This window comes from Monodelphis domestica, chromosome 4 (genome assembly GCF_027887165.1).
Source record: "Monodelphis domestica isolate mMonDom1 chromosome 4, mMonDom1.pri, whole genome shotgun sequence".
NCBI classification, from domain to species: domain Eukaryota; kingdom Metazoa; phylum Chordata; class Mammalia; order Didelphimorphia; family Didelphidae; genus Monodelphis; species Monodelphis domestica.
In genome coordinates, this window is record NC_077230.1 from 443,884,843 (window position 1) to 443,905,805 (window position 20,963).

The 20,963-nt window shown below is 59.6% G+C and overlaps 3 protein-coding genes across 12 annotated transcripts; 1 reads left to right on the plus strand and 2 right to left on the minus strand.

Moving 5' to 3' along the window:
* Positions 1-23: 23 nt before the first annotated feature.
* Positions 24-3,269, minus strand: DHDH (dihydrodiol dehydrogenase). 2 transcript variants are annotated; one of them, XM_056796774.1, is made up of 8 exons: positions 2,590-3,269; positions 1,964-2,188; positions 1,703-1,817; positions 1,330-1,493; positions 972-1,230; positions 773-897; positions 522-678; positions 24-435 (listed from the first exon to the last, which is right to left on the minus strand). In XM_056796774.1, the coding sequence occupies exons 2-8, from the start codon at positions 2,057-2,059 to the stop codon at positions 326-328; spliced, it is 1,026 nt and encodes a 341-aa protein (XP_056652752.1). In that variant the 5' UTR covers positions 2,060-2,188; positions 2,590-3,269; the 3' UTR covers positions 24-325. The 2 variants fall into 2 exon arrangements, with proteins under 2 accessions (XP_056652752.1, XP_056652753.1); XM_056796775.1 differs by having other exon boundaries at positions 1,964-3,269.
* A 136-nt stretch (positions 3,270-3,405) lies between these two features.
* Positions 3,406-6,745, minus strand: NUCB1 (nucleobindin 1). 2 transcript variants are annotated; one of them, XM_056796773.1, is made up of 12 exons: positions 6,098-6,745; positions 5,910-6,017; positions 5,665-5,797; positions 5,477-5,580; positions 5,072-5,257; positions 4,793-4,883; positions 4,578-4,636; positions 4,402-4,494; positions 4,236-4,331; positions 3,863-4,033; positions 3,673-3,766; positions 3,406-3,526 (listed from the first exon to the last, which is right to left on the minus strand). In XM_056796773.1, the coding sequence occupies exons 1-12, from the start codon at positions 6,155-6,157 to the stop codon at positions 3,441-3,443; spliced, it is 1,281 nt and encodes a 426-aa protein (XP_056652751.1). In that variant the 5' UTR covers positions 6,158-6,745; the 3' UTR covers positions 3,406-3,440. The 2 variants fall into 2 exon arrangements, with proteins under 2 accessions (XP_056652751.1, XP_016277929.2); XM_016422443.2 differs by having other exon boundaries at positions 6,612-6,739.
* Positions 6,746-7,362: 617 nt separating this feature from the next.
* Positions 7,363-13,757, plus strand: TULP2 (TUB like protein 2). Of its 8 annotated transcripts, XM_016422438.2 has the most exons (16): positions 7,363-7,789; positions 7,926-8,140; positions 8,721-8,756; positions 9,037-9,088; positions 9,275-9,401; positions 9,492-9,629; positions 9,836-9,952; positions 10,038-10,133; positions 10,205-10,360; positions 10,782-10,945; positions 11,369-11,647; positions 11,980-12,092; positions 12,260-12,386; positions 12,457-12,555; positions 12,748-12,919; positions 13,559-13,757. In XM_016422438.2, exons 2-16 carry the CDS (start codon positions 8,076-8,078, stop codon positions 13,690-13,692), a joined length of 1,875 nt encoding a protein of 624 aa, XP_016277924.1. In that variant the 5' UTR covers positions 7,363-7,789; positions 7,926-8,075; the 3' UTR covers positions 13,693-13,757. The 8 variants fall into 8 exon arrangements, with proteins under 8 accessions (XP_016277924.1, XP_007492734.1, XP_016277925.1 ...); XM_007492672.3 differs by having other exon boundaries at positions 7,363-8,140; positions 12,260-12,374; XM_016422439.2 differs by having other exon boundaries at positions 7,363-8,140; positions 10,815-10,945.
* The last annotated feature ends 7,206 nt before the right edge of the window (positions 13,758-20,963 follow it).

A 20,963-nucleotide genomic window follows, 5' to 3' on the forward strand; every position in this document is an offset into this window, starting at 1 on the left:
ACAAAAGGCTCACAGCAAGAAAATGCTGGTCAGCATTTAATCAGCATCATTAACATTTTCTTCACCACTTTCTTAGGTCCAAACAATCAACAGAACAAGCAATCAAGGCCCATTGGTAGCATTTGCAGAATTTCCCAGGACCCAGCTGGCTTTATCGTGCTTCATTAAGAATTCTAGCAATAGCCCTCCCGGTTCCCTCATCTTACAGATAAGGAAACTGAGGGAGGGAGCGTGTGGAAACTACGGAAGCAGCAGGCAGGGCAGGCCTTGGCCCAGTCCACTGAGAAGTCGCTCAGCTATCTTCTCTGGCGAATAGTCTGGCAGGTCAGGTTCTGTCCTGGCTGAAGCGGAGCCCGATCTGCCTCCTTACCTCCTCCAGGATGTCTGCCAGGAGCTCACTCTCTGCCAGGGGCATGACAGAGCTCTCCTTCAGACCTGGGAAGAGGGGGCCGAGGCCGAGGATCATGAGCGGGCCAGCCTGGCTCTCCCGGCATGTTCCTCCCCGAGCTGCCCAGGCTCACCCTGCAGCAGGCACTGCCGCACGTGCTGGGCCTCGTACACCAGGCCGATGGACTTGGGGTAATTGAACGTCTCTGTGTTGGCAACGGCGGGCAGCGGGAACTCGGCGCGCTCCCCGTTCACGAGCAGCTCAGTGGGGCACCACATGGTGGAAGGAATCTGGGAGGAGGCAGCGCAGGCCAGGGCTCGGCCTTCCCTGGGCCCCCCTCTGCTCCCAGGCGTCCTGTGGGCCCCCGGGCTGGGGTTCTCTCACCTGCGCCTGGCCCTGGGTTCCGAACACGTGGAGGGAGTTGGGCAGCACAGTGGTGATGCTGGAGCTGAAGGAGGCCTGGAGCCCGCTGGGGTACTGGAGGGCCACCGTCACTGTGTCATCCACACCTGCAGCGGGAAGGCCACCAGGCCTCTAAAGACCCCGCCCCCCTGCCCCGCCCCCCTGGAGACCGAGGCCGTACCCTTCTCGTGAAGCAGCCCCACTGCATGGATCTTTTCCGGCCGCTGGGCCCCCGCCACCAGGGACACGAACTGGAGGCAGTAGATGCCCAGGTCCAGCAGCCCACCCCCTGCCTGGGCCCAGTCGGTTACGCGGGCCGGAAAATTCAATCCGGGGCGCACTCCGAAGTCGGCGCGGACCAGGCGCACCTCCCCGAGGGTGCCCTGAGCCAGCACAGCCCGCAGCGCCTCAGTGGCGGGGAAGAAGCGGGTCCAGATGGCCTGCAGGAGGAGGCGGGGGCGGAGGACTTAGGGAAGCGCCCCTGAACCCCGGGGAGTCACCACACCGACCCCCACGCTGCACACAGGCCTGCCTCTGACCTCCATCAGGAAGAGGCCTCGGGCCCGGGCGGCCGCCACCATCTCTCGGACCTCAGCCGCAGTGACCCCGAGAGGTTTCTCGCACAGCACCGGCTTGCCAGCCTCCAAGCTCTGCAGGACCACCTGAAAGTGCTGCGGGTTCTGTGTGCCCACATAGACCACGTCTGTGGAGACCAGCGTCCAACTAAGGGGCGGGGCCGCGTAGAGCTCCCCCCAATCAGCGAGGCCAGGACAGCCCTCCCTGGAGGCCCCGCCCCCGCGGCCCAGCAGGAGCCCCGCCCCAAGAGGAACTGCGAGACCCGGTCCACAGGCCCCCCCTGGGCCCCGCCCCCAGCCCCTTCCTCGTCTCCTAGGGCCGAGGTTCGGGCCTCACCCACGTCGGGCTCCTTCCGCAGCAGGTCCTCATAAGAGCCATAGGCCTTGGGGATGTCATGCCTCCTGGCAAAGTCCTGGGCCCGGCCAAGGTCCCTGGCGGCCACGGCTACTACCTGGGGACGGAGATCCCTTTCCACCCTCATACAGGACACCTCCGCTCGGTGCCCGGAGGCGCCCCCTCCCCAGCTCCAGCCCCCGCCCCAAAGGCACCCGGAAGTCCCCGGCCCCAGCCGCCGGAAGCCTGGGCAGGCGGCGTGACCTGGTGCTCGGAGCGAGGCAGGCTCCTCAGGGCCGTGACGAAGTCGTGGGAGATAAGGCCGGCGGACATGACGCCCCAGCGCAGAGCTCGGGCCATCTCGGAGGCTCCTTCCTTATCCGCGGGCTTCGGCCTCCAGCCCTCGGCAGTGGGAGCGTCTGGCTCCGAGTCCCGCCGGGGAAGGCGAGGTAGCCTAGGAAGTGGGGCTGGCCCAGGCCGCGGGCCGCCCTGGGGGAGGGAGCCGTTATGTAAAAGCCTGTTTGTTTCCCGGGAGCCCCGCCCGAGATCGCACGGCCCCCTTTGGCCCTATTCAGCCCCGAAGAGCAGCCAGGGCTGGCGACCTGCCCGGGGACATTTGAACCCAGGTCCTGCCTCCTCTGGCCCCCGCTGCTGCCCTAAGGGTTCTCCCCGCATTGCTCCTAACTAAAGAACGTGACACCACAGGAGCGACGAGCTCCAGCCGACCCAATGGAGCCGTGGCGGCCAAGTGCGAACCCGGACCAGCTCCAGAGACGGAGCCGCCCCCGCCCCCACCCGAGCAGCGCCCTTCCAGACCTCCCAGCATGCTCGGCGGCCCCGGACCACCCATGCGGCAGGCTTGGAGGCTCCACACGGTCCATTCCCCTTACTTAGTGACCAAGCAGGCCCGCCAGCCTCCTCTCCCAGGACCTTCCACTCCGTGCCGGCCCGGGGGCAGCCCCCAAAGCCCCCTCCAGCCCAGCCCCCCCAGCTGCCTAGACAGGCCCCTTGGATGCCCTGCCTGAAAGGCCGCTCACTCCCTTCCCCCAAGCCACTCCTCTTCCAGCCCTGTTCATCCGGGCTCTCCCCGGACATCTTCTCAGGCCCCTCCCACCGCCCTGGGACCGGCCCTCCAGGCTCCAGGCTCCAGCCTGCCAGGTCAGTGCCTGGTGCTCAAGGCTCATAGAAGGCCGCTGGGACAGGAGGTCCTGGGTTCAAACGGGGCCTGTGTGACCCTGGCCAAGTCACATCACCCCCCTTGCCTAGGAAGGTGAGGGGTTAAAACCCGGTGCCCTCTTGGGCTGACCAGAACGTTCTAGCCTGCCTCCATGTGTCCAGCTTTGCAGGCTGCCAGGCTTGAGCTCCTCCATCTTGTCCCCCTTAAGGAATCCCGTCCCAAGCCAAGGGGCCTTGGCTCTCCCAGAGGCCCAGCCCTGGATTCCCTCCACATTCCCAGGCCTGAGAAGGCTGGAGCCAAGGCACCGAGTGCGCCAAAGTGGGCAGAAACCAGGCTGCCTCCCTCCACCCACCAAGGGGCCACCCTGGGTCCCCCCAAAGGGAGAGAGAGCCAGAGAAAGCCAGCCGACCAGAGGCAGAGAGGCCGTACTTGGGGGAGGGGGAGGAGACGTGGAGGGAAAAGGCCCTGAAGGAGGCCACCCCAGAACCGCCCTCCGTGCCCGGGTAGAGCAGACAAGAGACAGCGGCGCTGCCCAGAAAGCCTTTATTGGGGGCTCGGTGATCACTAGGGCTGGGAGTCGGGTGCGGGGGAGTCTGGGCCCGGGGCCAGCCCCTCCTTTTCCACAGCTGGCTCTGCTCGGGCGCCCATCTCTGTGGATACAAGGGCGGGCGGAGAGGAAATTTGGACCCAGGCGTCCTGGCCGCCAGCCCCCGCCCTCTGGAACCCTCCCCCCCCATTCTCTGGGCCCAGGAGGAGGGCCTGGGAGGGAGGGAAGGGCCAGCGGGCTCAGGCGCACCTGTCTGGGGCTGGAAGAGGAGCTGCCCCTCGGGGCCTGGCACCGGCGGGTCTGGGGACAGCTGCTGCTTCCTCTGCTCCATGTGAAGGACAGCCTAGAGGGGGGGCAAAGACGGGGCGTTGGGGGCCGAGCTGGTCCGGGGGCCTGGATGCCCTGCCCCACCGGGAGCCTCCGGGGATGAGCCCGGCACCTGCTGCAGCTCCTTCTTCTGGGCTTCCAGCAGCCCCTGAGAGTGGTCCAGGGCCTGGCTCTCCTGGCTCAGCCGCTGGGCCTGCGCCGCCAGCTCGGCCTCCCTCGCCACCAGCTCCGCCTCAAAGTGACGCAGCTCCTCCTCGGTGTAAGCCGGATGCTCCTCCAGGGTCTGGGGGGGCAGAGTGAGGACGAGCCACCCTTCCTCGGCCCTCCAGGGGGGAACCCCAAGCCCTTGCTGCTCACACCAAGGGTCAGCGGCGAGGCCGGAAGCGAGTGCCCAGAGGGGCAGCCCAGCACCTGTGCCTGCCCCGCTGGGATGGGGAAGCTGGCCAAGGGGACCCGCCACCCCCCAGTGTGACCCCTCCAGTCACCTCCCAGCCCTTCGGCGCGGCTTCTTCAAAATCCTTCCTCTGTGTGGACAGCAGGAACTCCTCGAGGGTGACCAACCGGTCCTGGTTTGTGTCCACCTAAGGGGCAGGGCTAGGTGTGAGTGAGGGCCGGGGATGGCGGGGGCCGCCCCGGGGCTCCTGGGCTCACCGTCTTCATCACGTGCTCCCGCATCCGCAGCCGCTCCTCCTCCATCTCCCGCATGTCGTCGTCCTCGTTCTTGGGGTCATACACCTTCTCCAGCTGCGTGGGCAGGGCCGAGGCGGCGGTCAGAGGGCGCCAGAGCCTGGCAGCCGCCCGCCCATGCCCGCCCGGGCCCAACCCACCTCCTTGGTGAAGAGGGCCTCCAGCTCCTGCTCGTCCAGGACGCTGTCACTGTTCGTGTCTGGGGGAGGCAGCACGGAGGCCCGAGGCTCAGGGAGGCTCAGGCCTCAGGGGGATCCCTTCTAGGGGAGGCTTGAGCAGGGGCCCCGCCTGACCAGGCCTCCCCGGCCTCCAGGGTACCAAGGGCCGGATCTGAGGTGTCCTGCCAAGGACTCACCGTGCAGCCTGAAGAAGGTCTTAGGGTTGAATTCAGTGGGGTCCAAGCCATCCGTCTCCTCCCACACCTCCTTCAGCTGGGCCTGGCTGCCCTGTGGGGCCCAGGGAGAGTCAGGGCTAGCGACCAAGGGCCACTCCGGGGCCCTCGGACGGGAGCAGGAGGGGCAATGGGAGAGGGGAGCCGCAGGTCACCCCCAGGCCTCCCAGGGATGCCCAGAATGGGGGTGGACAGTGCCGGGGAGAGGGGAGCCGCGGGCCACCCCCAGGGCCCTGCCCTCACTGGCACATTGAGCCTGGGGTGCTGCCGATGCCTTTGCCTCTGCTCCTCCAGCCTCCGCTCCTCTGCTAGCCGCTGCTCCTGGCCCAGGGAGTCCAGGTAGCGCCGCCGCTCGTGCTCCTTAAGCATCTCGTAACGCTTGAATTCTTCGTGGTGGGCTGCATCATACTGAGCCAGGTCCCGCGTGGCCTGGGGACCCGCCATCGCTCGTCAAAGGGGCTCTGCTGCCTCCTGGCTTTCTCTGCGGCCTCAGGCCGTGAGCCCAGGCCCAGAAGAGGAAGCCTGGCCCGGCCCCACGAGCCAGCACATCCCCAGCCCTTGTCAGGTGGGCCTGGCCTCCCCGCCTCGCACTTGCTCCTCTTGTGAGGCCGGGAAGCCAGAGGCCCGGGGCCCAGGGAGGGGTCTCACCGTCTGGATCAGCAGCTCCAGGTCTCGGGCCTCAAATGTGTGCTGGTTCTGAGGATCCAGGTGCTCAAACTGCTTCAGCAGGGTCAGGTGGTCCACTTGCACCTCTGGAGCCCAGGAGAGAGGGACACGCTCAGAAGGGACGGAAGGGAGCTGGGCTGCTGGCCCCTTCCCCGGCACCCGGGCCTCACCAGGCTCCTGGGAAGCATCCATCTTGGCCTTGAGCAGCATCCGCAGGCGGGACACCTCCTGCCTCTTGAGTTCATCCAGCTTAGTGCGAATGTGGTGGCTGACAAAGTCGAGCTCACGGCTCAGCTTCCCGCTCTGGGCCGCGGGGAGACACGGAGAGAAAAGCCGATGAGAGGGGTCCCGGGGGGGCCAGCTCGGAACCACGGGGCGGCCCAATGCCGGAGGCTCCCGCCCAGCCCCTGCCCACCTTGATGTCCTCGGCATTGGCTGCCTGCAGCCTCTCCCGGAAATGGCCGTCCGTCTCCAGGACCTGGATCACCTCCTGAAGGTAGCGATGGTAGTAGAGCCCCGTGTCCTGAGAAGACGGACAGATGCATGGACGGAGGTGAGAGCCCAGCGGCCACCCCCTCCTTCCTTCTTCCCCACTGGGCTCACCTCCAATGGGCCCAGGCAGCCAGGGACATCTGACAATGCATAATAGCGGCTGGAAGACATTGGAGAGGCCGCTGGGCTTCCAAAGGAGAGAGGAAGTCCCGGAGGGTACAAGCCTGCCCCGGGGGCCCAGAGAAGGCCAGCCTGGGACACTCAGAGTGGCTCTGGCCAGGCCCAAGTCTCAAGGGTGTCCTAGGAGTCATCGGAAGTTTCCAGGGGGGTGCTCTGCCTCCACGCCCTGCCCCCACTCCCTATCCCCACAAGGAGAGAGCCCAGCCTTCCTCCCTGACTACAACTTTAGACGCCAGAGGTCCCATGGTTATGGTGGCCCTGGCCCTGGCTTCTGGTCCTTGCTTTCCCATCGAGGATCCATGCCCCCACCCCAGAATGACTCCAACTCCCAGAAGCCTCTGTGAAACTAAGGTGCCCAGGAGGCCAGGAAACCTTGAGAAGCCTGCTGGGAGTTGTAGTTCCAACCTTCTCCAGAAGCAAAGGGGTGGGCCGAACTCTGTCTCACCGGGGTCTCTGGAACCGAAGGAGGGGCCTCATCTTTCCTGGGCTCTGGACGGTCCAGGGGTGCTACCTGAGCAGGTGGGGGTAGCAGAAGCAGCAGCAAGGCGGCCCACAGGCCCCAAAGCAACATGTTGCGGGCTACCCAGAGCAAGTGAACAGAATCAGGGGGGGTTTGGGCTTGGGGATCAAGGCCTTCCTCCTTCCCAGGGCCTCGGCCTCTGCCACCTCTGCCACCTCTCTCCCGCCCCAGTCCCACGTGCCCTGGAGATGCAAAAACTACAAGTCCCGTGAGGCCTCCTAGCGGAGGCGCAGCGGATCACTACCAATGAGTCCCCGGCGCTGCCGGGAAATGTAGTTCTGTCCCACCCTGACACCGCCGGGGAGAACCCGAAGGGAACGCCTCGGCCTCTCTCGTTTCTCTCCAGCCCTCCCTTCACAGCGACCCCAACACCCCTGCTCCCAGTTGCTTACATCTCTCTCTACAGGAGCCGGGAGGTCGACAGAGGTTCTCAGCAATTTCGGAGCAGGGGGAGGGGGAGGGAGCCCAGTAGGATGTCTCTAAGTCCTTACTGCGGCCTAAGGTCAGTCTCCTGCTTCTTCGTTGGCTCCCCGGGTTTCAACTCGTCCCGCCTCCGCCTCCAAACTAGCCAATCGAAAGGACCAACGGCGATGTGGCGATGTCAGAGGCTTGAGCTCCGCCCTCCAAGCGTGAGCCGGGCGGAGTCTCCTCTTCCAGTTTTGGCCCCGCCTCGTCGCCTTAATAGAGGAAAACCGGTTGAAGAGGGTGGAGATGGCTATTCAACTACAACTCCTAGCAGGCTGCACGATGGAGTTTTCTGTGCTTCCATTGGGTGTTTCTCTGCAAGCCTTCCTGGGAGTTGTAGTATATCTGGTTTTACCTTCCCAAGGGGAGCTGGGGTCCCTTTAAGGAACCTAGGCGTCCCTATTCTAAGCTGGAAGTTTGAGCTAGTTGCTGGGCAGCGGACAGGGGAGGGGGGCTCAGTAGCTGCCAGGGAGCCCGGTAGTGGGGACCAAGAGGAGGAGGAGTAGGCCGGGGGGTGGGGGGCGGGGCAGGTCCTGGGGGGGATCACCCCTACTGGGGCTCAGAGGATCTGGGAAGCTAGTTAGCACCTAGCCCCCCACCCAGGGACCTGCCCGGCCTTGGGAGAGAGAGCAAGCCAGGTATGAGGGAGGAAGGACAGAAGAGGAGCTGAGCAGACTACATATCCCTTTCTTTCAGGAACCCTGAATTTGGTTCCTCCCAGTTCCCACTCTCAGTGAGACTCAGTCCCAATCCCACATATTTTTGCGGTTTTAGGGACCCAAGACTCTGAGCCCCTCCCCCACTCTCCCATCCCCCTTGGGATTCAGCTGTCACAGCCCATCTGCTTTAGCACTCACAAGCTTGGGGCAAAGTTCCCAGACCTCAAGAATCCAAACCCTTGAGCTCCAGTTCATGTAAGGAACTATGAGTTTGCCCCTGGAACAGCTCCCAGCCCCTCCCGTCTCATGGAGCACCCTTTTCCCTTCCAGGTCAGGAGAGAAAGCAGCTAATGGGCAGAGAGGTCATAGGCACATTGGCTGAGGGACAAAAAGAGGGTCCCAGAGAAAGAAATGGAGAGACTAGGAGATAGGAGTGGAGGATGCAAGGAGCAAGCTGTGATTGGGGTCTAGGACCAGAGGCTGAAAGCCAAGGCTTTCCCATCCAGCTGCAGAGGAAGGAGGAAGTACTTTTCTAGCCTCAATCCTTAATCACTGTTCTCCAGCCTCGAAATAGATTAGCCAGGAGATCAACAGAGGACAAGCACAAAGCAAAGTAGGGGGTCAAGGCTGGGGGGCCTCCACAGGAGGCAGACAGAGGTCCTGATGCCTTGATGTCATATCTGAGAGGGCCAAAACTCTGATGCCACACTCCCACTCCCACATCCTGAAAGGGGCTGAGACCAGAAGGCCATATTCCTGGGTCCTGAGGGGGCTTCAAATGGCAGGACCATGCTCTTGGCTTCTCCGGAGGCTTGCACTGGAGGGCTGCATTTCTAGGTCACTGAGGGAGGAGGTCAGACCTCAGGAATAGGGGATCCTATATCCTGAGGCCTGATCCCTATGTCACCAGGATGTCTCAGGACAGTGACATGTGGAGGAAGGATTCGTGAGTTGCTCCTTTTTCTGCAGGGGTCCGGGAAAGGGAGGGGGGCTAGAGACCATAAGCCTGTGTCCTAGTGCTACGGAGTAGGCTAGAGAAAGGGGAGCCTGGGGGAGGAACAGATACTTGGTTCCCTAGCCCCCAAGGGGACTCCTGGGTCACCAGAGGGCAGTGACCAGAGCTCTTTTCCTTGTGATTTCACAGAAGATCTGCTTAGGTGGGGTGGGGGAGACAGTCAGATGATGATTTGGAGAGCCTGTCCCCATCTCCATGTCTCTCTTCTCAGGAGTCTGGGTGATGAGCTGGCTGCTGTGAGGCAGCAGAAGCTGGAGCAGCAGGTACAGAGTCCCCTCCCTTTTTCCCTGTTCCCAATTCCAGACAAATCCATGCCCCTGCCTGCTGTGTGACCTCGAAGTGGCCACTATGCCTCTCTGGGCCTCAGTCTTTCCCTCTGTGAAATGGGAGGGACAAGGTGAGAGCCTCAGGACTAGAGGATCTCTAAAGCGCCTGAGGACCTCCCTCAGAGGCGCCTGTTTGAGAAGAAGCAGCGGCGCAAGCGCCAGGAGCCACTGATGGTCCAGGCCAACCCCGATGCTTCCCTGCGGCCCCGGCGACCCCGACGGCGGGAGGAGCGCGGCCCGGGGGAGAGTGGTGAGGGCTAACTAGGGGAGTCTGGAGGGCAGCCTGCTGGGCATAGCTCTTCGGCCTGTGGCCTGTGGCAGACCCACTGTCTTCCTCTAGGTCCCGGGAACCCCTTTCTCTTGGAGAACGTGCCTGAGGCACACCTACGAGCGGGCATCCGCAGCATCCAGAGCAATGTTAATTGCGGTGGCGACTGTGGCAGCGAATGCACCCTTCGCCAGGTCCCAGCTGGGGCTGGTAAGTCCCGGCCACCCAGATCTCTCCTCCTGGCAACCTTGAGACCTGCCTCTGCCTCCTGGGACCCGCCTCCCCCCGAGCCCCACTGGCCGTTTCCCCAGGGTGCCCCTGTCCTGGGCTCTTTCCCGCTCAGGACCCTGGACTCCATCAGTCTGAGATCCCGGCGGCCCAACCTCCAGCTCTCACGTTTTACTCTGTGCTTACAGACAGCTCGGACCCAGAACTGGAAGAGGTCTCGGTGGAGGACAGCCCGGTCTCCCCACCTCCCAGCAAGGAGCTGCCTGGGACCCGGCGCCGCGGATGGCCCGCCCGGCAGCGGCAAGGTGAAGAGGGCGTTTCCGGAGGGAGGGCGGAGACACTGGACCCGAGGCCGCGGTCCCTGGTTACCTCGCACCCCTACCTCCCTAGGGAGAATAGACAGTCTGCGGGAAGGCAGGTCCGCGAAGACTCCGGTGCACACAGCAGAGAAAGAGAAGGCGGTGACGCCGGAGGAGGAGCGGGAAGGTGAGGAAGCCCGGGGGGGAGGGGAGGCGGGCTCTGGCTGAGGGAGCACCAACGGCCCCTCCCCGCTCCAGGCCAGAACCCCGATGTCGCCTCTCTGTCTTCCTGGGCAGAGCTAGAAAGCCCCACAGAGTCCCAGACCGCTGACGAGGAGCTACGAGAGCCCAGCCTGGGAGGTAGCCAAGGATCCCAGAATGATTTGACAGAGAAAAGTAGGCCCTCGGGGCCAGGTAAGCTCGAAGCCAGGTGGCGGCGGCCACTCCGTCATCACCCCCACCCCATACACACAAGCGCGCGCACACGCACATGCACACATACACACACACCGTTGCTCCTTAGAAGGAGCCTCGCGTTTGGGCCGCCCACGCCTGCCCCCCCCCCCAAGCCCCAGGCCTCCCATTGCAGCTGGAGCGCTTCTCATTGGCCAGCCCCTTAGGGAAGGACTGAGCTGGGATCCTGATGCCCCAGAAAGCCGGACCCCCGGCATGGCGCCTCCCAGCTCGTGGATGCTACCTTGGGTCCTTCTTTGGACCCAGGAGCCCCAGCCCTCAGCGCCCTCCGGGACCCCAGACTTGGGAGGCCCCAACCCAGAGGTCCCGGGAGTCCCGGACCCAGCGGTCCCAGCCCCCAGTGCTCTTCCCGCCTGCTAAGGACCGACACTGCCGCCGCCACCGTTGCCCCCAGAGGAGCAGGAAGAGGAAGAGGAGGCAGAGGTGGCGGACGGAGAGGAGAGCAGGAGCTACGAGGCTTCGGACTCGGGAATAGAACGCAGCTTGCCGCGGGGCCGGGACCACGGAGACTCGGTGTCCAGCAAGGTCAGCTCCGAGTTGAAGAGGGGCTGGTGGACGAAGGGGCCAATTAGAGCTCGGAGGGGCGGGAAAGCGCCAATTAGAGTGCGGAACTCTTAAAGTGTTTGTACTCTTGGCCAATCAAGATGCAGAGCGCTAAGTGAAGAGGAGGCGGGGCTACGGTGGGTGTGTCTGGGTAGGAGAACTTCGGAGTGACATTGCCAGGGACCTGTGAGCAAAGGGAGCGCTAGGGCGGGCCCAGCCCAGGGACCTCGCAGGCCCCCGATCTGGCACTCTTTACCTGTGCGACATTAGGGAAGTAGGGTGCGTCTCTGAGCCTCAGGTGCCCTAACCTGTTATAGCCGTAAGATGCCGGGAGCCAGGGTCCCCGGGCGGCCCACGGGAGGGCAGTCCGCGCGGGGCGGGGCTCACGCCTAGGCCAACACACAGGATGAGGAGGAGGACGAGGAGGAGGGGGCTGCGACCTTGGCGCTGGAGTCTCCCGAGGGTCCCAGGACCAGGGCTGGAGCAGGGGACACAGGAAGAGCGCCGCGCTCCCCGCCCCGCGCCCCTGCCCCGCGGCCCGACGAGGACATGGAAGCCTACGTGCTGCGGCCGGCTTCTCGCGGCCGGACCGTGCAGTGCAGGATTAGCCGAGACAAGCGGGGCGTGGACAAGGGCATCTTTCCCTTCTACTACCTCTACCTGGAGACGGTGGACGGCCGAAAGGTGTGCCTCGGGAGCACCGGCCCCAAATTAGGGATTCTTCCCTTTGTGAGCACAAGAGCTCTCGGGCTCCGGCCCCGGCCCCGTGGGCAGCGGCGCCCCTCCCCTAAAGTCCTAACCCCGTGATTCTGGGAACTTCACCAGCACCCTCCCTGGGGCCACCCACAGGCTTTCCTGGGCCTGAGCAGTGCCACCCCTGACCTCCCAGCCCCTGGCCCCCAAGAGATGAATCCTCAGAGGCCAGAATGGAGCGTCAGCCCTTCGTGTGTGTGTATGGGGGGGAGGCAGACGCTGAGACATCTAACTGAGGACCTCCACCCCACCCCCACTCCTAGCATTTCCTCCTGGCTGGGCGCAAGAGGAAGAGGAGCAAAACTTCTAACTACCTCATTTCCCTGGACCCCACGGACCTGTCCCGAGATGGGGACAACTTTGTGGGCAAAGTCAGGTGGGCCAGGGCGGAAGAGGCAGAAGCCCGAGTCCCTCCCTCTACAGGCTGGAGAGAGGGGATCCTGGGTCTCTAAGGGGGGAGGCTGGAGGAAGGGGATGCCTGGGTCCCCAGAAGTGCTTCTGAGACAGTTGCCCAGACTGCCAGAGGTACTGTCCTCCTGGCAGGTCTAACGTCCTGGGCACGAAGTTCACCATCTTCGACAATGGGGTGAACCCAGAGCGGAAAACCTTCATGCCGGAGTCTACCCGGGTCCGGGAAGAGCTGGGGGCTGTGTGCTATGTGAGAGCTGAGGTTTGCTCCGGGAGGGCAGAGGGAAGAAGGCCAGAAATGGGCACAGACAAATCCTGGGGCTTTCCCACAGGAAACCAATGTGCTGGGCTTCAGGGGCCCCCGGAAGATGACCGTCATCATCCCCGGCATTGACTCCCAGAACCAGAGGCTTAAAGTGCAGCCCCAGAATGTGAGGACGCAGCGCTGGAAGGGGCAGATTCCTGGGTCCCTGAGGGCTGAGGCTGAACACGCAGCCATTAAATCCCAAGGGCAAGGGGCCCCAAAGAGGAAGCTGGGAGGCCCCCAGGGCCGGGCACCCCCGAGTGAGATTGGACTCTGAGGACAAGCTGCCGCTGACCCGACGGTGCTTGTCTTCCTCCAGGAGCAGGACTCCCTTCTGAGCCGCCTGCAGAGAGGGGCCAGCCAGGGCCTGGTCCTTCTGCAGAACAAGGCCCCGTCCTGGAGTGACGAGAGCGGTGCCTACGTCCTCAACTTCCACGGGCGGGTGACTCGGGCCTCGGTCAAAAACTTCCAGATTGTACATCCAGATGACCGTGAGCCCGGGGCGGGGCCAGCCGACGGGGCGGGACCACGGGAGTTGGGGGCGGGGAGCCAAGAAAAGAGCCAGGAGAGTGAAGATGGGGCCAGCACAGCAGTCAAGTCAGCTAGCGCTTAGTAAGCTTAGGAGGCAGCCCCTGCCCTGGAGGAGCTCCCAGTGCAAAGCGCCAGGCTACCCTCAAACGACTCCGTCCATGTAAGCTAGAGACAGGATCCATCGGGGATAATGGAGAAAGGGAAGACACAACTAGCATCAAGAAGGGCTTCTTGCAGAGGGTGGAATTTACTCGAAGGAAGCCAAGGTGAACGAGGAGGGAGACAGCATTCCAGGAATTGACTAGGAGAGAGAACGAGGGCCTCAACCCTGGGGCCGGAAGAGAGCCCGGATATCATCCCCAACCTGGGATGAGCCCAAGATCCTAGCGCCGCCACACCTTTCTCGACGCCACCTCCCTCCCCGTAGTCCTTGGGCCGGGATGGGGCCCGGACTACAGCCCCCAGAAGCCCTGGCGGCAGAGCCGGCGCCGTTCCCACTTTGACCCGCTCCGAGATGGCCGCGATGGCTGCTGGGTGTTGTAGTCCCTCGGGTCGGGATGGGGCCGCGGGTCTCCGCAGCTGCTTTTCCTGTCTTGCAGCTGACTACTTGGTGCTACAGTTCGGCCGCGTGTCTCCGGACACGTTCACCATGGATTTCCGATTCCCCCTCTGTCCCCTCCAAGCCTTCGCCATCTGCCTGTCCAGCTTCGATGGGAAGCTGGCGTGTGAGTGACGCCCCCCAACCCCGGCCCGCGTGGGGCTGGTCCCCAATAAAGTGCTACCTTCCCCACACACACACACGCAGTTTTCGCCTCTTCTTCCTGATCCCAGCCCTCCCAAACCTTCCCAAGCCGGGAGGAACAGACGGAACAACAACTCCCATGAAGCCTTTGGGCAGAGGAGGCCCTGAGAAAAGCCTAGGCTGACCAGGGCCGTTTGGGAGTTGTAGTTTTCTCCTCTTCACTCCCCCGCCCCCATCCATGGGATCCCAGGTCCTTGAAGAGCCTCTTTTTACCCAAGAAGAAACTGTGAGCCTGGCAGGTGAAGCGACTGGCTCAGGGCCACAAAGGTGGCAGAGCCAGGGTCGGTGCCCAGGTCTCCTGACTCTTAGCCCGTGTAGGGTGGGAGGGAGCAGAGAGTGAGAAACTGAGGCATACATGGAGGCGATGACCAGCTTGGGAGCCCCATCACTTCATTCTTCAGGTCTTGATTCCGACCTGGCTGCACTTCCTTCCCTTTGGGCTCCCCAGGGCCTTCCAAACTGAGGGAGTGGACTGGAAAGAGATAGTGCCAGGCTCAGAGACCCAGAGAGGCGGAGGGAGCCCAGGAGGGAGCCCTGATAGGCTGGGGGGGGGGCAGGGGGATCTCAATGGGCATCACGGGGGACCACAGAGAGTCACAGCCAACCCCAGGAGGAATCTCATCAGAGATGCAGGCGGGGAGAGTTTAGGTCACACCTTTGAGACTGGGGCCTCAGTTTCCCCATCTGTAAAAGGATGGGGTTGCCCTAGCTAGCTTGGGGTCCCTTCCAGCTCTGGCCTCTATTCCACATTGGGGCACAGGCTCCCAGATGCCTCCGCCAGCCTCCTGCCTTCCTATAGCCCTCCGTGCTTCCCCGTTGGCTGGGGCTCCCATCATGTCTTTGCTTTTCCTTCCCAGAAGAGCCCCCAAACCAGTTTGGTAGACTAAGTGGAAGTTACTAAAAGGCAATTGGAAATGAGAGGAAATGCTGGTAAGAAGGGGAAGCGGCTTAAGTAGGCCCAGCTGCTTGTGGAGTTCAGGCTTGCCATGCCCGCCTCTCCTCCCTGGGCTGCCCAGTGCACTCTCCAGCCTCCTGGGTCTTCAAGACCAGAGACAGGGCAGGGTGGCCCCCTGCAGCCCACAGAGGCCTTTCAGTGCTATGGGGAGGCTCACAGGCTTGCCTCAGCGGGCTGCCCTGGGGCAAACCTCGCACCCATGCCCAGCACCTTCAGCCTCCCCAAGGGATGCGGGCGCATACCAGGAGCATCACTTGCAGCAGCCGCCCCTTCAGGACTCTTGGCTCCTGCAGCCGCTGCAGCTCCCCATTGCCAGCCCTTGGTAGTGCCTCAGTCCAGAGGAGAGGAGGGGGCAGAGGGGCAGACGTCTGCCCCAGGGGTCAGTTTCTCCTTCAGCAGGGGGAGACAGTCTACCCTGATGCCTACTAACGGGAGGGCCTGCTGCTGATGTGCAGATGACAGGAATCCTGGACCGGAGGGAGGGAGGAGGGGAAAGCTAGGGAGAGCCTGATATGCCCTCAAGATGCTAAAGAATTCAGAGGGAAAAAGAAAGGGAGGATCCCACGGACTAAACTGCTGGGGGGCAGCTGGGGGGCTCAGTGGATGGAGAGTCAGGCCTCGAGACAGGAGGTCCCGGTTCCAATCTGGCCTCAGACACTTCCCAGCTGTGTGACCCTGGACCAGTCACTTGACCCCCATTGCCAAGCCCTGACCACTCTTCTGCCTTGGAACCGATACAGAGTACTGATTCCAAGACGGAAGGTGGGGTTTAAAAAAATGAAAGAATAAACCGCTGAGGGGAACCGAGCACCGAGGGATGGGAGATGCTCGAGATGAAATTCTAAAGATACGAGGAGGGTCGTACTGAGGAGGAAAGAAGAGACCCTAAAGATGAGCCGAGGAGCATGTGAGTCCCCAGAGAAGAATGTAGGACCCACAGGATGAGCTGAGCCTGGCAAAAAAGGTAGGGAGGGGCTGTGGGCAGGGGCAACCCCATGCTCAGTGTTCTGGAACCATCTCCCCACTGAACCAAGTGCTCCCTCTGCCCCCAGACTCTCCAGGGCCTCTGCTCTCCCCTCCCTCCCTCTTCCTCCCCCTCTATTGCCAGCCACTTGCCAAATGTGGCTTCTTCCTCCACCATATCTTTGGCTTCACCCCCATCCCTTCTAGTGATAAGACCACGACTGTAGTTCAGGGCTTCATCCCTCTCCTGGTCTGATCAAAAGCCACTTTATTGGCCCGCCTGCCTCCGATCTCCCCTCTTCAGTGCTCCTCACAAGTGCCCAAGTGGTAATCCTGGTGGACATCCCTGCTCAGGAGACCCCCCGGCCCCAGGTTGGAATCTAGACTCTGTTTGCTGTTCTACAGCCAGATTCAGACGTCCCTTCCCTTCCTGTGCTCTCTGGGGTTCTCCCTGGCCCACGGTTTCCCATCACGGTGTCTTCGCACTGACCATCCTCCTCCCCCATGCTTGGAAGTCTCTCCTTCCGCCCTCACCTCTTGGAATGTCTTCTTTGCTTCAGAATTCCTGGTCTTCCCTACGCACGCCCAAACTAGGAGTGACTCCTGCAGGTTAGCTTGAGTGTTTTCCCTCTTCCGTAGAGCGCCAGCCCTCAAGAGGCTTTTTACTCTTCTCTTTCCAGCCCAGTGCCTGTATTTCTCTGTGTGCCTCCCCCAGACCATCAGTCACTGCCTCCTCCCAGGCCTCCCAGATTGCATTCAGGCCTTGAAGGACCCACAGAAGGCTGCTGATCCCGTCCCAAAGTGGGATGCTCATTCAGTGAAACTGAGGAGTGGGATGCCCTATGCTCAAGGAAGGAGGCTAAGTCTGGGTCAGGGGCTGAGGCCAGCTTTCCTGCCCCCCGACAGATTCTCAGTTCTTCCTAGATGCCAAGAGAGGGAGGACAACACAATGGACGGGCCGCCCTTTTTTTTGTCTAAGCACCAAGTTCTGATGCGGGTGACAATTAGAGAGGCCACTAAGGGGAGTCACAATGCACAAAGGCCTAGACCTGGAATCAGGAAGCCCCAAGTGCAAATCCGACCTCTGACACTTCCTAGCTGTGTGACCCTGGGCAAGTCACTTAACCCTATGTGTCTGCCCTTCCCACTCTTCTGCCTTGGAACATATACTTAGTTTAGGTAACAGAAGGTAAAGGGTGTGGAGAGAACTGCCGAGGAAGGCAAGGCGCAGACCTGAATGACATGGAAGCGTTGCAAAGGGCACGGCTCAGCTCGGGCCAATCAGGCATCAGATCTTTCCCTTGGAGTCTGTCTGCCTCCCTGAGACCAGGTGTGACCCACTTCTGCTGGGCAGGAGTCCTCGGGGCCCCTCAGGGGAGAGGATGGAAGGAGCCTTTAGGAAGTAACAACTGACTGATTTAGTGAGTTCAGTAAGTAGATGCTGGGGTTTGTGCTTTTGAACCTCAAAATAGCCCCCCCAAAGTAGGAGATGTTATTAAACCATTTTGCAGCTGAGGAAATCAAGGCAGATGGAGGAAAAGTGACTTGCCCAGGGTCACCCAACCAGCAAGTGTCCGAGGCTGGATTGGAACTTGGGTCTTCCTGACTTGTGGCTGCAGGCATCCTTGACATGACTCAGCAGACCCAAGACGACCAGGCCCATTGGCGTCTCAGAGGAGCTTCAGAGAAACAATCAGCGGGAAGCAGAGGAGGATGCCAGCAGTGCCCTGGGTCTCCCAGGTGAGCGGCCTGGTCCAGGATGCTGCAGGGATGAGGCTGTTGCCCAGGTTACGAGGATCAGAGCCTCTGCTGCCCCCTGGTGGCGCAAAGGGGGATGGCGCCAACCAGGACGAGGTCCCCAAACAAGGAGGCTCTCCAGCTCCCAGGGAATCCCATTCCCCACAGCCTTCCGAGCAGCTGGGCTCTTCCACGCAGCTGCTCTCTCTTTTCCGCCAAAAACAGTCTTGGCTTGTCCCAACGATCATCTCATCCCTCAGTCAATGGAAGAACCATTTTTATTTTATTAAGGAGAGAGAATCTCTAGACTCTGGGAAAGCAGATTTTAAAGAGTTTGTGGAAAAAAGCAACTTGGTGGATAGAGCCAGGCCTAGAGTCTTGAGTTCAAATGTGGCCTCAAATACTTCCTAGGTGTGTGACCCTGGGAAAGTCACTTAACCCTAATTACTTAGCCTTTACTGCTCTTCTACCCTGGAACCCAGACACAAAGGTTAAAAAAAAAAAGATGCTAAAATTCAGAATGAGCTGAGCTTCAAGGAGCCAACTAAGGATCTCAAAAAGGGGTAGGCTTTAAAAAATGTCTTCTAAATACATTGTTTTATTATGTAATGTGACAATGATCCTAGCTAAGTGGTACAGCAGATAGAGTGAAAGACCCGAGTTCAAATCCGGCCTCATATTAGCCATGTGACCAGGGGCAAGTATTTTACCCTGTTTGTCTCAGGTCATCATCTGTAAAATGAACTGGAGAAATGTAACCCACAAAAGATGAAATGACTGAGGAAACAGAGGTCTGCTCTTCTGAGCGCATTTATTTAGTTATTAAGCAATGCGTGCCAATTGCCTAACAAATCGGGACAGGGGCCCTTCCTCAGTTTAGAGCTGGACCCGGACTACAGGAGGAGACAGACTTCTATGAATTAAACATGCTAAAAATAAATCAATATTTTAAAATGCTCAAATAAAACTAGATAATTAAAAGGAAACAATACAAATCAGGTCATCTGATTTCTAACTGGAGAGAGATTAGGGACTTTCCAAGTTGGTGGGGGAGAATGAGCAGGCATCATTCTCCCTGAATTCAGGAAAAGAGATGTTCCCTTCCTCCCTCCCGCCCTCCCTCCCCCCAGCATCTGTACACAATCAAAGGAACATGGAAACAATCGCTGATAGATCTGTGGCAAGCCAGTTTCCTGATCAGACCTGGGTTGCTTGCCCTGTACAATTAGGGGGAAGCTCCTTGCATCAATCAGTCTTAGGATCTGACTGCATTTCTGGCCAAGACAGCCTGGTTTCTTGGTTAGGGTCTCTAAACACCATGCACAGACCGTCTGACTTCCCAGCCACACAGGGCTGGGTTTTCTCTCAGTTCCTACAACTGAACACACTTTTCTCACCAGAGGGGCCCATCATTGAATGAAAAGGGAACTGAGCCACAAATTGGAGTCGGTGTGGCTCACTCATATCTCACAGTTAACCACTTGCTGCCCTGAGCTTCTCAATCCCTTCATAGAAGGAAATGGCAAACCACTCTTGTATCTTTGCCAAGAAGACCTTCAGTGGGGTCATGAAGAGTCAGACGCAACTGGAACATCTCAAGAACAACAACACTGTCCTTAGGGGTGTCCTATAATCCCCTTTTGACAGATGAGGAGCCTGAGAGCAGACGAGAGACTTACTGAAGCTTACACCATTAGGATCTCAGGTAGAAGTTGAACTTGGATCTACCCTCCATACTATGTTACCCAGCTGTCTTTCTTGAGGGGGATAAAAAGGAGGAATGAGCAGAGAAGGGACAAAGTTTGCTTGGAACGGACAGGAAACTAATAAATGCAAATGCAGAAAAGAGAACTTCCTGTTTTGTTTCGGGTATGGCTGCCAAGTAAAATGATCTTTGTCCTGGAAATGCCAGAACAAACATGATTCATGGGGAGTTGGTCCCCAACATGAGTAAGGAGATAGTCAGAGAGGCCTCCCCTTCTTTGGGGGAGTTCAGATTTCCTGTTCCACATAAGCCTCATCCCTGGGTCCTAAGAGTACTGACAAGCATCATTACTTGGTCACCGTCAGGGACAGTTGAGGGATTTTGGTGTCATGAGATTGCAGGAGGGAGTACAGTAAATGTTGCCCTTTTTCCCCTGGAAAAACAGAAGAGAACATATGTCTGCCAACCGTGATAAGCTTATGGACTTGGATTCCTAGGAAAGTTCTGGAAGAGATAATTCAAGAGATGGTCATCAAACGCCTAAAAAGGGCAGCAGCGATTCCGAAGAGCCAACCCAGATTCAGTGAGCACAGGTCATGCCAGACCAACCTCATTCAAATTCGTGGCAGTACTACTAAGCTGAGGAACTGCCATGGATACATTTTGTTGATACAAAATTTTGATAAAGTATCTCCTAGTTTTCTCATGAAGAAGATGGACCGGATAATAGTGAAATTAGATCATTAAGGTGGAAGGTAGGAGTCAGAGTAACTGTTAATAGTTTGTAGGGCAACTAGGTGGCTCAGTAGATTGAGAGCAAGACTTGGAGATGAGAGGTCCGGTGTTACTTCCTAGCTCGGTGACCCTGGGCAAGTCACTTTACTCCACTGCCTGGCCTTCACTGCTCTCCTGCCTTGGGACCAGTATACGCTATTGATTCTAAGATGAAAGGTAAGCACTGAGAGAGAGAGAGAGAGAGGGATAAGGAGAAAGAGGGAGGGAGGGAGGGAGGGAGAGAGAGACAGAGGAAGAATGAGAGAGAAAGAGAGAGGAAGAAAGAACTTTAATTGCCTAGCCCTTACTGTTTTTCTGCCTTGGAAATGATCCTTAGTATTGATTCTAAGACAGAAGATAAAGGGAAAGAAAAAGAAGGGGGGGAAGAGAGAGAAAGAGAGAGGGAGAGAGAAAAAGAAAGGAAGGAAAGAAGGAAGGAAGAAAAGAATGAAGGAAGGAATAGACATTGATGAGAGAGTATCCAGAGGAAGCTACCAGAATGGAAAAAGACTTTGAGTAAATAACATAGGAAGGGACCAAGTTGTTTAAGTGTGGAAAAGAAAAGAGTTAGGGGGCACACAAGAGGTGCCCTTGAGTATGTAAAGAACTATCTTGTGCCCTCAGAGGGAAAAACAATAGGTGGCGAGTAGAAGTTGTATGGATACAAACTTAGACTTGATATTAGAAAACTTTTTTAAAAAATCCTTCCCTTCCATCTTGAAATCAATACTGTGTATCAGTTCCAAGGCAGAAGACTGGTAAGGGCTAGACAATGGGAGTTAAGTGACTTGTCCAGGGTCATACAGCTAGGTAGTGGCTGAGGCCAGATTTGAACCCAGGACTTCCCATCTCTAGGCCTGGCTCTCCATTCACTGAGCCGTCTGGCTTGCCCCCCAGAAAACTTTTTTGATAATGAGAATGATCCCAAGGTGGGATGGGGCCACCTCAAGCAGTGGTGGCCTTCTCAGTCCTTGGAGGTCTTTCAACAGCAATGGTGAGGATCCCTCAGGTCTATGAGTGACTGTACCTTCTCTGTCGCCTTGCTGGCTCATCACCAGTGCCTCCCAC